This window comes from Phyllostomus hastatus, unplaced genomic scaffold, assembly GCF_019186645.2.
Source record: "Phyllostomus hastatus isolate PE091 unplaced genomic scaffold, TTU_PhHast_1.1 phas_contig_1162, whole genome shotgun sequence".
Lineage (NCBI taxonomy): Eukaryota > Metazoa > Chordata > Mammalia > Chiroptera > Phyllostomidae > Phyllostomus > Phyllostomus hastatus.
In genome coordinates this window covers 1,335,319-1,348,747 of record NW_025333537.1, presented here as the reverse complement: position 1 = coordinate 1,348,747, position 13,429 = coordinate 1,335,319, and the positions used below count along the sequence as shown (strand labels likewise).

General features: G+C 61.2%; 1 protein-coding gene across 6 annotated transcripts in view; it reads left to right on the top strand.

Moving 5' to 3' along the window:
* Positions 1–12,250, top strand: part of KIAA1671 (KIAA1671 ortholog) — a 163,726-nt gene extending 151,476 nt beyond the window's left edge. For all 6 annotated transcript variants that reach the window (XM_045845085.1, XM_045845070.1, XM_045845079.1 and 3 more), the window contains 6 exons: positions 817–1,072; positions 2,498–2,672; positions 4,411–4,535; positions 5,046–5,179; positions 5,957–6,039; positions 7,276–12,250. In XM_045845085.1, coding sequence (XP_045701041.1) covers positions 817–1,072; positions 2,498–2,672; positions 4,411–4,535; positions 5,046–5,179; positions 5,957–6,035 — 769 coding nt within the window. In that variant the 3' untranslated portion in view covers positions 6,036–6,039; positions 7,276–12,250. The remainder of the gene's footprint in view (positions 1–816; positions 1,073–2,497; positions 2,673–4,410; positions 4,536–5,045; positions 5,180–5,956; positions 6,040–7,275) is intronic.
* The last annotated feature ends 1,179 nt before the right edge of the window (positions 12,251–13,429 follow it).

The following is a 13,429-nucleotide window of genomic DNA, read 5'->3' as shown; positions in this document are numbered from 1 at the left end:
CTCCAGTCTCCCAGAGGCACTGCAGCGCCCCCTGCCTGACCATCCAGGGAGCCGCTGTGCTCCCAGCCCTAGGTAGCAGCGCCATCTGCTGCCACCTCGATGGTATTTCTTCTTTTTTTGTGGATTTGGCTCAATCCCACCCCGTGCAGGAAAGCCCTGCCTGTTTCCAGTGATACGATCATCCCAGAGCTGACAAAAGCACCAGCACCCCCGGGTTGAAGGTTCTGCTTAAGGGTGCAGCGGGGTGGAGGTGTCTTGCAGGATAGGCCCTCCCAGGAGGGAGGCAGTGGCTGGTACGCCCACACACCCTTCCTCAGGGTAAGGCTCTCCTGTGCTCTTGACGTGGGTGTCTTTTTTATGCGCAGGGAGAGCCTTTTCAGTGTAACGACTTGATTTGTTTACAAGTTTTCTATTTTATGTGATTCCCGTTACCCAAGTGGCACTTGAGTGTATTGTCATGGGAAGAAATTCCAGAAAGACAAGAAGGCCGAGGACAGGGATTCTAGAGTCAGTCCCTCCTGTGTGGGAAAGCTACCGCACATGTGTTCCTCCATTTCCTCATCTTTAGCGAGGCTACTGTTTAATTTCCCGAGGTTAATTCTCCCATTCCACACCCCTCCCGGTGTTCCGGGGGCACACGAGCAGCGCCTGGCTGTGCACGCGGAACGTTCCCCCACTGGGGGTCCGGTCTCGTTCCGCGGAGTGTAGAGCGCAGCCCGCGCCCGCGTCTCCTTCCGCCGCCTCCTGCACTCGATAGTCCAGTCTCCGAAACAGCCCGCCTGACCCGGTCGCCCTCCCTCCCTTCCCTCCTCCTAGCGTGGCTCCCGAGTCCCCGTCCCCAGACAGCAGTGCCGCGTCGGCGCGGAAGCAGCCCTCCAGCAGCCGCTTGTCCTCGCTGTCCTCCCACACGGAGGCCACCTCCACCGGGGACCAGCAGGACTGCTCCCGGGACCAGCGGAGCACCAGCGTGGACCGCTCCAGCACCGACCTGGAGTCCACCGATGGGACAGACGGGCTGCCCCCTCCGGACACCGGCTCGGCGAGGACCGTGGACGACTTCTCCTTCATCGATGTACGTTCCCACCGGGAGCCTGTGCTGGAGATGGTCGTTTCCTCCTAGAGGGGTGCTCCGGCACCTCCTGGTGCACCGCCACCTCCTGGTGCACCGCCACCTCCTGGTGCACCGCCCCTTTCTGGGGCAGCATGTGTGTGCCAGGCGCCCTCCAGTGGGTGCAGAGGGCACAGTCTGAGGTGGGACTGTTGTCTGCTTGTGATTTGCACCTGTCACACACCTGCTGTGTGTCCCGGGGCAAATGCTTTCACATCCCTGAGCCTCGGCCTCCTCACCCACTTCCAACCAGCACAGCCGGCTCTGCAGACTCAAATACAACTGCGTGGGTTCAAGTTTAACCTGGTTCCAGCCCACGACTGTTACGTGAGCAGGAAGTTCGACCCCACTCCTGCCAGGTGCTCTCATAGTGGTCTTGCTTAGTGAGAGGTGCCCCCAGCACCAGGGCACCCAGGCCCCTCTGAAAATGGGAGGTAGTGGTCCTAAGAAGGGGAGACCCTCCAGGGGTGTGTACCCCTTGTGCGGTCCCCAGGGACAGCCCTGAGGACTCCGCTTTGCCAGGTTCCCAGCAGAGGCACCCTCCAGGCCCCACTGCCTCCCTTGCCAGCCCCTTCCAGACCCTCACGAGTCCTCTTCCCTCCCCTCCCCCCACCGAGGAGCCCCACCTGCAAGGGCCAGGCAGGTTTCCCTTGTCAGTCATTGAGACACGGAGGTCCCATTACCCTCCTTCCCTGACGAGAGGGCTGCCCCCCACCCTCCTGAAGGTGCATCCCCCTTCAGCCACAGAAGCTAAAGGGACCTGCCCTCCTGGTGGCAAAGCCTCAAGCCCACACTCTCGGGGGCGGCCACCCGGATTCCCCCCAGAGAAAGACCACCACTGCTTTGGGAGCAGGGCTTCCCCCAGGGCCCCCAAGGGACTCCCCTTCCTAAGTACGGTCAGGGCATCTCGCTGGCACCCCTGAGTAAGGACGGAGGTGAGGGAAGACACGAGTTCATCCTCCGTGGGGTGCCCCACTGTATACACACAGACATGGCATGGGTGATGAGATTGCATCAGGTGCTGTGTTCAGTTATCCACCCAACAGAGGTCCGGGGAGCCCCTGCCATGGGTTGAGCGTTGCTCTGGCTTATGGGCTCGTGTGATGCCACCAGGAGGGAAAGGCATTCGCATCGTGTGCCCACTGCGTGCCAGGCACAGGGCTTCATTCGATTCCTATAACCACCCTCCACCCTCCGTGGTGTGTTTCATGGAGAGAGTTCAGCTGGGGGTGTCAGGTCACTATTAAAATGCGGAAATGCTGGCCCACGTGCCACCTAAATAGGATCCCGTGCGTCAGGGCAGCTACCCATGCCTCTGTCTCTCTCAAGTGGTGTCCTCAGCGAGTGGTCCCTCACTTTTTTCCCTCTTCCTCCCTGCTGCTCCCAAAGCAAACCTCAGTCCTAGACTCAAGTGCCCTCAAGACCCGGGTGCAGCTCAGCAAGAGAAGCCGCCGCCGGGCTCCCATCTCCCACTCGCTCCGGCGCAGCCGGCTCAGCGAGTCAGAGAGCAGGTCTCCGCTGGAAGAGGAGGCTGACAGCGCGTGGATGTTCAAGGACTCGACAGGTACACCCCTCAGGGGCCTCCACGGGGCCATCGTCAGCAGCAAGAAGGGGGGCGGGGGTAAGCACTGGAAAGACCTTTCTGACCTGAGGGCTGTAGGGCATTAGAACGTAATTACCCAGGAAACTGTGATCTCTTATTCTGCACAGCTTATTAGCAACTAAGTAAAAAATTTTTTTGAGGAATGATACACTAATTGGAGCTCTGCAGTTTGCAAAGGACAAAGCCACAACTTAATAGGGTTTCCTGGTTTCTGCTCTTACCCTTACTAAGTCCATCCTGTGTGCCATTCAGGTTTGTTCTCGGGTCTTTTTTTAGACTCTCAAGTTGAAAGATCCGCTTCTGTATTATTCGTCTTGTTTGCTTTCTAATGAATTATTTAAGGCTACACATTTTCCTCTAAGGATTTCTTTGGCTGCCTTTTGTATCAGATCTTGAGCTGAGTTTAAAGGGCAGGTAGAAGTTAGCCAGGGAAGGGTAGTCCCGACAGAATATTAACAGATTGAAGGGCAGAGGTGTGGAAAGAACATTCTGTGTGTGTGGTACGGGCTCTCTCCGGGTTCGGGCCTCTCTCCGCGGTTCTGGCAGGAGCTGCGCTGGGAAAGTAGGCGGGGCCAGGTCGTGGGAAGCCATGGTTCCTTGCCTAGGAGTTAGACATTATCTGTAGATGGAGATTCATGGAAGAGTTTTAAGCAACGAAATCTTACCTTGTAATGGAAGCCATAGCAGGTGATGCTCCCCTCCACATATAGCCTGTAGTCCCCCGAAAGCTGCTGCCGGGACTTTGCTTACTTGGGGTGCACAGGCTCAGAGCCGAATGAGGGGCGTGGCTTCTGAGGGGCGTGGCCTTGACCGGACACCTAAATGCTGGGAGAGTTCTCTCTCCCTTTCCTGCCTCAGGTCTGTCACTCAAGGAAATGTTTAAATGCCTTGAGTAAGACCTCTCTCTGCACACTGTCCTGGTTTTCTGAGCCAAATTGCATGGAGGTGCCTGGAGCAAGTAAAAGCCAAAGTGGTGACAGACGTACACAATCACCCCTGAAAGTATAAAATTACCGCCCCCCTGCCCCATGCCCCCCACCGCTAGAACACGGCAGCAGCCTGCTGGTGCGTGGCCTGGGGCCCCGGAACACTGGGCCCCGCCCCCCTGCCCCTGCTCCTCACTGTGCCCAGTCCCATGTCCTGTCCCCAGGAGGATGGGACTCCTCACCCTCGCTCCTGCAGGAGCGGGGACCTGCTGTCTGTCTCCCAGAAGTGTCGCCTGCAAGGTGGAGCGTGACAGTGGGGTTCGGTCCCGGAAAGGGGGCCTCGGGGTGCAGGCAGGTGGCTTCCCAGTCCGACTCCGGGCAGCCCCTCCACAGACAGCAGAACCCCACCCCCAACTCTCTCCGAGGGCTTGGCCCCGTGCGCCAGCCACTGAAGGCGCTTCTGTCTCCTTCCCTGCCTCTGCCAGAGAGGCCCTTCCACTTCCCCGACGGGGGACGAGCCGGGAGCCCAGGCTGCCTGTGCGCAGACCCGGCAGCAGGACGCTTGTCCCTGTTCTGCCGCCACCTTTCGGCAGGAGCTGTGCCGAAGAGAGCAAGCCCCCGAGTCTGTCCTCGCCTGTAGAGTGGTCCAGCAATACCTCCCCCATCAGGGCCACTGTGAGGACTGCATGGGGGTCCATGCGCAGAGGATCTGGGCCCCACAGCGCCATGCCTGGTGGCTGCCAGTGACGTCACTGCCCTTTTCTGTGCAACAGAAGAGAAATCCCCCAGGAGAGACGAGTCCGACGACGAGGAGCAGCCACCCAGGACCGAGAGGACACCCGTCAGCCACCCCCAGAGGATGCCGGTGTTTCCAGGCGTTGACCCGGCCGCGCTGAAGGTACCGGCCACACGCCCCCAGTGCCTCCCGCCCTCACTTTTGAAATAGTTGGACTCACAAGCAGTTGGGAAACTAGGCCAGACCCCCTCACCCAGCTTCTCCCCGTGCTGACACTGCACATGACCACGGTGTGTTATCAAACCCAGGACCCCGGCCGTGGGGCAGGGCTGGGAGCCGGACTTCTGTGCCTCTCACCCTCGACCCTGTGTTTCTCCGTCCCCAAGCCTGCTGCTCAGTCAGGCCTCCTAGCTGAGCTCTGGCGCCCTCTTCTGGAAAGGGGCTGACCATTCACCGTGAGCATGGGACCGTTCTCACGGTCCTGGGTGCGTGGGCAGCAGGGCTGACCTGTGGTTTTTCTGACCCTCCCAGGTCAGGTGGCATCGCCCCCGCCCCCACCCCTGTGTTTCCTGCCCGTGGAGACCGCATGTCACCATGCAGTGACAGTGTCACCGGACGGGGCCCTTCCCCACCTCACAGGTGGTCACAGACTCGGCTCTCTCCCCTCCCCAGGCTCAGCTGCACAGGAGGCCAGAGGCGGACAGTCCCGGCGAGTCCCCCGGCTGGGCCCCGCAGCCCAAGACCCCCAAGTCCCCCTTCCAGCTGGGCAGTCGGGTGCTGCCCACCAGCGTCGAGAAGGACGAGAGGTGAGGGGTCTTGGGGACAAGGGCCCTTCCGCTCCCAGGTTCGGGGTGTGCTTCTTGGGGGTGAGGGGAAAGAGAGAGATTTGTATTAAGGCATCGTCTCTCGGGGTGTTGGAGGCTGGCAGGTCCCAGGCGTGTAGGGCAGGCCACAGGCTGGATGCAGACCCAGGAAGATCTGACGTCGCAGTTCAGGTCTCGGAGTCGGTCTGCTGGCCGGACACCCCCCTCTTCGGGGAGGTCAGTCTTTGTTACAGCTTCATCCCATTGGATAAGGCCCCCCGTGCTGCGGAGGGTCATCTGCTGGACTCAGAGTCCACCTATTTAAATGCTGATCTCGTCTGAAACAAAGACAGCTGCACAGACACACCTAGAGGGACACCTGACCATGTACCTGGACTCCACACCCGGCCCGGCCGACACACACGTTCCCCGCTGCAGGCACTCGCGTGGGTGGAGAGATGGAGGGGTGGCAGGATGCTCGGGTGGCAGACGGTCGGATGGACAGAAATAATTTCATGTGAGCGTCACTTTATAGCCACAGATTATGTCATCGAGTGGACGTGCCAGGGTTTGTTTAACATCCCACTGGTGGGGGCTTGGACCAATGGCTGCTGCTTGCTTGTCAGTCACGCCGGCATGGGCGGGGCTGGCATCGGCGAGCGCCCTGCTCAGCGTCCCCCTTGGCTCGGCGGCAGGTGGAGAGCCGGCCACCCCCCGCCCTGCCTGCAAGGTGCGCCCGGCCTCGCTTGCACTTGACCCTCCCTGGCCATGCTGTTTCAGGTCCGAAGAGCCCTCACCCCAGTGGCTAAAGGAGCTGAAATCTAAGAAGAGGCAAAGCCTGTATGAGAACCAGGCCTGACCAGGTACGAGGGGCCCTGGTGGGGAGACCGGGCAGGGCCTGCAGTTCAGTTCGAGGAGTCTGCGAAGGCGGGCGGAGGGCCGAGGGTCAGAGACCTGGGACGGCGAACCCTAGGACAGGGGAGGAATCCGCGGGCCCGGCTGTTCTGGGTTCCCGCACAGAGCTTGGCAACAGCGCGTTCCCTCTTAGGCACGAACACACCACTGGGCCGCCTGGGTGGCAGGGGCGAGGGGCCAGGCAGCTGGGGCCCTGCTCACGGCGTCTCTGTCCACTTTTATGGAGCGAGAGGACAACAGGTCCACGATCAGCCTCGTCTGCGAGGTGCCCAGCCTCTGCGTTTATATTCTACCTGCGTAACTGGAAGATGATTTGGGAAAAAAAGATTGAAAAAGGCAATGATCAGACACGCCCTGGCGTAGGGCCCGGACCACCGAGCCTCTTGCCCTCCAGCTTCCCTGTCTGTGGAGCGGGGTGACGGCCCCCAGGGGCCAGGTGGTCCCGGGGGCTCGCTGCGGCGGCACCGCACGTCCTTCCTGGAAGGCCTGGGCCGGGGGGCACCCAGGCCGCACTCCGTGAACACCAGCTCCGATGGGAGCTGCGCCGGAGACCACCACCCCTTGCCCGCAAACCTGGAACCAGACAGGCAGTGGGGCGTTCCCTCTCCCACGCAGCGACAGAACCTGGCCCGCGTGGGTCCCGTGCCGTTTACACCGTTTTCCCCACTTGGTGGGAACATGCGTGCGTTGCACTGCAGGCACGTCCTGTGCTCGATCACGGGGGCGTCAAGTATGTTACGTGACACTCACTCATCTGCGTACAGGCGTGCGTATTTCTGTGTCACCAGCTCCAAAACAGCTCCGACTCCTGCGGTAAACCCGTGCTGAGCGGTCCCGGGCAAGGGGTCAGAGCCTGTGCTTACCCCGTGTTTAGGGCCGTGTGTGCGTGACACCTCGGTCCAGCCTCCAGGAACCCATTTGAGGACACTGAGGCCGGAACCCTGACCAGTCTCCAGATTCACATTCATTCCACGCCCTCCAGCCGCCCGCCCCCTTCCACGCCCCCACCCCCCGCAGGAAACAAGCCAGCGGCCACAGAAAGCCCACGTTGTCCCTCCTGGCCCGCGGCCAGTGGGCGGCCGGCTCGGGGAATGCCAGGAAAGGTTCAGAGGCTCGGTGGGAGAGCGAAACGGGCACCCCCCCCCCCCCGTCCCCTGCTGACAGGACTCTCCCTTCCTGTCCAGACAGGGTCACTGCCACATGTCATGAACAGAAGCCTTAACTGTCACAGCCCCCGAGACGAGGCCACGCTGCTGCCGTTCCTGCCTGCACAACGGTTCCCTGCTGGGACCCCTCCTTCCGGCGGTCCAGGGCCCCGCACCGCACCAATCCTCAGGCGCACCCCCCCCCGCCCTCCCCCCCCCCCGCCCACCGACCGGGGCGGAAAGGCCCGCCCTCCTCAGTGCTCACTCGTCTCCCTGGACAGCACGTCGGCCTGGGAGAGAGGCCAGGCCACCCAGAGACACCCATGATGGTGGTTGTGTGGGGGGGGGGGCGGCGGGGGGTATGTAGAAACCGTGCGTTTCTGCCCACTTCAGCAGCAGCTCCAGGGGTGTGGGTATCGGGCTGGATCGTCTCCCAGGGCTCCGGAGAACACCTGAATCATGAAAGCACCTCCTCCCCCCGCCCCCGGGCAGGTCTTGTTCTGGAGGACTTTGGTCTCCTGCTTGAATTGTGTGCAGGGCAGGTCCCTGGGCCGGGGGTGGCTCCCATGATGTTTTCGGCCAGTCCCATCTCTCTCTCGAAGGATCAGCAGCCCCGATGTTTCAACGTGCCCATCCTTCTGGTTAGCCTTCCGGGGGGCCCCCATGCGTGGTGGCCCTCCGCACCGTGTGTCATCTGTTTGCTTCCGAAGGTGACAAAGCAATAATCAGCCAACTCCCCCTTGAAGTTTGCTGTGTGTGCGTGTTTTCGCGGTGAAGAGCGGGAGGAGAGGGATGGGACCGCTCTGCTGGAAGCATCCGATCATCTCAGGTTATCCGGCCCCCGTCCCGGCGTCTTAGAGACCCCAGTGGTCACGCTTGCCTACATGTTCCCGGTTCCTCTTCTTTCTGCGCTCTGACTTCTGTGGAGTGACCTCTGTCCCTTGACCTCAAGGGCTCATACACCGCAGCCCAAACGGCAGTGCCTTTCCCACCCTGCGCATCTTTCTCTCCAGAGCTGCGTTTGGACGCCACCCGAGCGGCGGGCACGGAGAGCGTTTGCACACCGGCCTCGGAACACACGGCCTGAGCGAGGGTTCCTTCTCGCCGCTTCCTCTACCAACCCCCCGCTGGACTCCCCCCGACCAAGTGCTCTTTTTAGGGCCCAATGAAGGAAGGCAGGGTCTCGCTGAAAGCCCTTCTCTGGAGGGGAGCCCCGCTCCCCGCCAGACCAGGGGGACTCTGGACGCAAGTGCTAGATCCCAGGTGGCCATGTGTGAGGTTTGCCTTGCCTTCTTCCCCCTTGCCGTCTCGACTCTGTCGTCTTCGGAAATCCTCAGCACCAGCCTCCTCCTCCGCCAGTGAAGCCCTCGCCCCAGCACACATCCCAGAAGTGCCCGGCTGGCCACCTGCCACGCCCGGAGTTGCCATAAACTTTGTGCCAACCTCACCTGGGAGATGCCCACCGGTGAGAAGGACGCTCGGGCAGTTCGTGGGGCCCCCCGTGATTGCTGAGGGGCCCTGGGGCTCAGTTTCCTAATGGGTGCTTGCACAGCGCTGGCTCGATGTGGCAGTGGGGGGCACATGCGCGCCCCTCCCCCCTGCAACTTTCCGAAAGGTGGGGACCCTTCTTCATAAATCCGTGATTTGCAAATGGTGTCCAAGCTCCCCTTCTCCCCAGCCACCTCTCCAGTAGTCCTTGTTTATCTGCCCACCATTCGAGGTCTGTCATCTCCCCACCACTTTCCTCTCTGGGGGGGGCAGGGCGGGGGTTGGGGTGGAGAGCAGTCTCGTCTCCCCCGCCTTTGCCTGGAGAGCGGCTGCGCGCCAGCACCATGGACAGGGACGGGAGCCGTCCTCCCCGAGTCCTGCGGGCTGAGCTCTGGCCGCTTCCTGATGGGCACTGGTGGGGCCCTGTCGCCCGCCCAGCCTGGTGCACCCCGAAGCCCCTCGCATCCGTGTGTGGAGGTCGGGCCTCGCTCGCTCGTAGTTGTGTTCTCTCCCTTCCCTGAGTAAGTGGCCGGTCCGTCCTCTCTGGCCATTTGGGGATCCACTTCCTCCAGGAGCTGCTTCAGTTGACTTTTGTTGGTGTTGGTTGAAGGGCTATCTCTTGTTGTATGACCGTGTCGACGTGGTGGCTTTCCGGGTCCGCAGTCCCCTGCAGGACACTGCTGGCTCCTGGCTTCCTTTCTCGGCTGCTGCTTTCGTTGTCTTTTGGTGGGGGGTGGGAAGGGCCCCTCGGCACCTTCTCGGGCTGCAGCGGGAAATGGCCTGTTCTCTTCCGTGAGAGCGTCGGTGCTCACCACGCACGGCTCTCCATTCTGCACGCGGCGGCGTGTCTCAGCCCAAGCACAGCTGGCAGAAAAGAAAGACACTTGGCCATGAGATTGAGCCGGAGCTCTTTTGCCTGACCACCCCTGCCCCCCGCCCCCACACACACACACACACACACACACACACACGCACACCTTGGCTGGAAATTAAGAGCCAGTTCATTTTTTGGAGATTAAGTCACACGAAGTCCGCCCCTTTCCACCGACTAGAGCAGGCCCCGAACACCCTCCTCGCTCTCCTTCAGCTCCGGCAGCCTCGCCTCCCCACCGCAGGGCAGATGGCCACGGCGGGCAACAGCGGCCCTCCCCCTGCGGGCTCCCCGCCAGCCCCGTGCGGCAAGGTCAGGAGGGATGGTGCCCGGAGCCTCTGCAGAGAGCTGGGGGGCGGGGGGGCCTGGGCTTCTCCCCTTTTCTGAAACTGGGTGAGCTCTTCGGGGCAAAGCACGGGTTTGTATGCTGGTTTCTCGAGTTAGCCTGGAGTCATCTTTGGAAACCTGTCTCCTCTTCAACGAACTTAATATGCCTTAATCCTCTGTATGCAATCCAGTCCCCTGCTCTCTGACCTTCCTCCTCTGGGCCCGTGGCTCTCCTCGAATGAGGGTCTTACGCAGGAAGCACATGGCGATGGGTGTATAATCTCTGCCCGCCGCCCCCCCATTCTCCCTGTCTCTCTCCCCCTCCCTCCGCCCACTCACTCACACCCTTGGCACGTCCGTATTTTGACAGAAGATCTTATAAGCCTGTGTCTTCTCCCCTCCAGCAGATCCCCTCCATGGTCTCTTGCCCAGGGAAACAGAGGCCTCCGGCCGTGAAGTCCCCCGGCGAGGCCCCGGAGAGCAGTGTTGCGGAGAACTGCTCGGTGCCGCCGGGGAACCTCTGGGGCGGGACAGGCCCCCGGTGTTTGGACGGCGACCTGGCAGCCTCGGGTTGTCCAGGACTTGGGGGAGAGACAATCGGGTGGGGATGTTGTCCAGGGGGACGAGCCAGGTCACGTGCTGTCGGACAAGTGCATTCTCTCTCGTGCATCCCGGGAAGTGTGGCCAGCTCTAGGCACCGCTAAGGAGGGAGAACAGAATGGGTGTAAGCCCAGAGTCCACAGGTGTGCACTCGGGGCACCCACACCAAACGCTCCCTTCGGGGTCTCCGGCCCTGGGGGAAGACAGCGTCCACCCAAGGAGAGGGCCCTCGAGCCTGCCCCGCCCTCTCCAGTCTCTGCGTCTCCCCGTCAGTCCCTGTGGCTCCTCCCACAAAGCCCTGTCCCCTGATACAGGCAGCTAGATGACCACTGAATTTGTATGAACTAGCATGTTGGGGTGAGCCTGAGGGGAGATGGGGAGGCGAGAGAAAAGCACTCTCTAGTGGGGAATGCTGCCCCCCCCCCCCCCCGCACTGAAGCTGTGGCAAGTCACCGGTAACGGAGGAACCTCCGTCCCTCTGATTGTGCCTTTCTTCCTCCCCCATGTGTTACATCGGGGAAGCAAACACCCAGGGGCATCACAGTGCCAGGGGTCGGAGGGACAACAACCAGGTAGAAGGAGCCACGTGACGTGGGCGGGACCCGCTGGACCCCTGGCCGGGGCTCTGCCTGGGGCTCCCCTGCCGTAGGGAGCTGCGCATCCCGAACTCCATGCTAGAAGCTGCTAGGAGCCTCCTTGTTGGGATCCCGGCCAGCGAGGTTCGGGGGAAGGAGCCCTTTGGAATGAGTGCGCACGCCCTCAGCCAGTCTGTGTGTGCCTGTCTCTCCCTTTGCCCCCCACTCCACCCCTCTTGAGGTGTCTGTCTTTTGCTGGGGTTGGTCCCTGCAGGGAGTGGGACAAAAAGCCAGGTGCTGGAAAGTCAGCCTGAGGGCTCTGGCAGGGTATTCTCTGAGCCCCTCCCCCCACCCCCCCAGGCTCTCCTGCAGTAGCTGCCCTTGTAGCTGGTGCCTCGGTATCTTCCCCGAGTAAGACCGGCTCTTTTCTGAGCGTCTCTGGGGGCGCCACACCCACTCAAAACTATTACGCCACCGCCCAAGAATTTCAGCTTTCTGATGACCTTACTCCGCACGGCCTTACAGACCCTGTAACTAGGGGGCTCCCGGGAGTCATGTACTGTGTTACGGAAGGTATTTTGTACTGTGCTGTTCCTTGAATCACACCAATATTCTGCAAGTCGTGCGCCTCCCACATGATTTTGATTTCCAAAATGCTTTGTAAGACGCGGGGGGAGTGGGAATATCTCTGCATATACTATGTATTTTCCTAGTCTTCCTCCCACGTCCCTTCATCGGACGTGGAATCACGACCGAGAGGGAACCAGAGGCCGCGTGCGGGGAAGTTCAGCCCACCACCTGCTGGAGCTCCAGCAGCTGCCCGCTGTGAGTTCCCAAGCCCCAGCAGTTCGGAGCGAAGGGCGGGCCAGAGGCGCTTTATCCAACCCCAGAGAGAACCTCGCACCACGGGACTGAGACTCCATCTAGAAAAATGCCTATATTTTTAACGCTGAAACCTCGGGGCTCCCTGGACCTCACCGAGTATTGGACGTTGACAAGTGCTTTTATATTTTGTAACTGCAAAGAGGTTTCACACGCACGTCAAGAGCAGTTGGGGACCTCGTCGACTGCCATGAAACCGGATGACCTCTGCATGTACAGAGATGTTGCGTTCGCACTATGGAAATAGCAAATAAAGCTTTGATGCAAGTTGCGTTGGAGACGCTGGTGTGTCGGCGTGCAAGCGAAGGGGCTCTCTCGTGCAAGCCGCCGGCACCCGCCGAGTCAGCCTCTGCGCTGGGCTGAGCTGGGCGCCAGGCAGCCGGGGGGGCGGGGGGGCGGGTGGCTGGGGTCCCGGGAGGGGGCCGTGAGCACAGAGCCAACTTCCCACTCAGCGTGGGGTGGAGCCCTGATGCAATCACGTCCTGGCCGTGGGGTCTCCCTGAGCATGGGTTCTCTGAAATGGGGGTGGGACAGTGACACCGGTGGGCAAAACTTCTAGACAGTGGTTCTCAGGGGTTGATGGTGCTCCCCAGACGACACTGGGCAATGACAGGAGACACTTTTTTGTTGTCACAAGGAGGGCAAGGAGCTGCTACAGCATCTCGTCGGTGGGGGGCCAGGAATGTTGTTCAACATCCCACAGTGCACAGGGCGAGCTGGCCCCGGGGGAACAGTGCCGAGGCTGGGAACCCTGGGTGAGGGAAATGGGGCACATGGCAGTGCTAGGCACACAGTAGGTCCTCAAGATCCTAGAGGATCTGAAGGGAGGGAGTCACGTTCTCACGTAGGCTGTCCCCATCTCTGTCTCCCCCTTTCTATCCACAGCAGGTGGTGGCTGCCTCCCAAGGTAAGGGGTCAAAGCCAACCCTGCTCCCCGTGACACACCTGCCCCCCAGGAAGGCCCCCCTCAGCCCGAACTGCCCGTGACAGGCAGATGCTCCGTGAACAAAAGCAGGAAAGCGATCAGCTGTGCTGAGAGAGCTTTGCTTTCGTGACCCGTCCATGACCCGAGTAGACAGACGGCTCCATTTCCCGAAGAGGTGACTGTCCGTGGTCCGAGCCCTCTGTGACTCACCCAGGACCACACAGACCCACCTGTCCCCTCAGCCCACCTGTCACCCAGTGTGCTAGCAACATCTCGAAGGTGTGGGGTGACGGGTTTTACACAGAGTTGAGAATTTTCGCCAAAAACAGCAACAGAAGAAATCCCTGTCCCTCAGTGTGCTCACGCATTAACCACAGTGAACACCTGTCCTGGGCTAGCCAGCGCTGCTCGAGACTTAAAGGCACGGCTCTACTTCCTCGGCCGTAAATGCGGGGGCAGTCGTGATCACCGGAGCAGCCTGGCCCGGCCCCTCCTCCTCCTCCTCCTCCTCGCTGCCATGCGCCC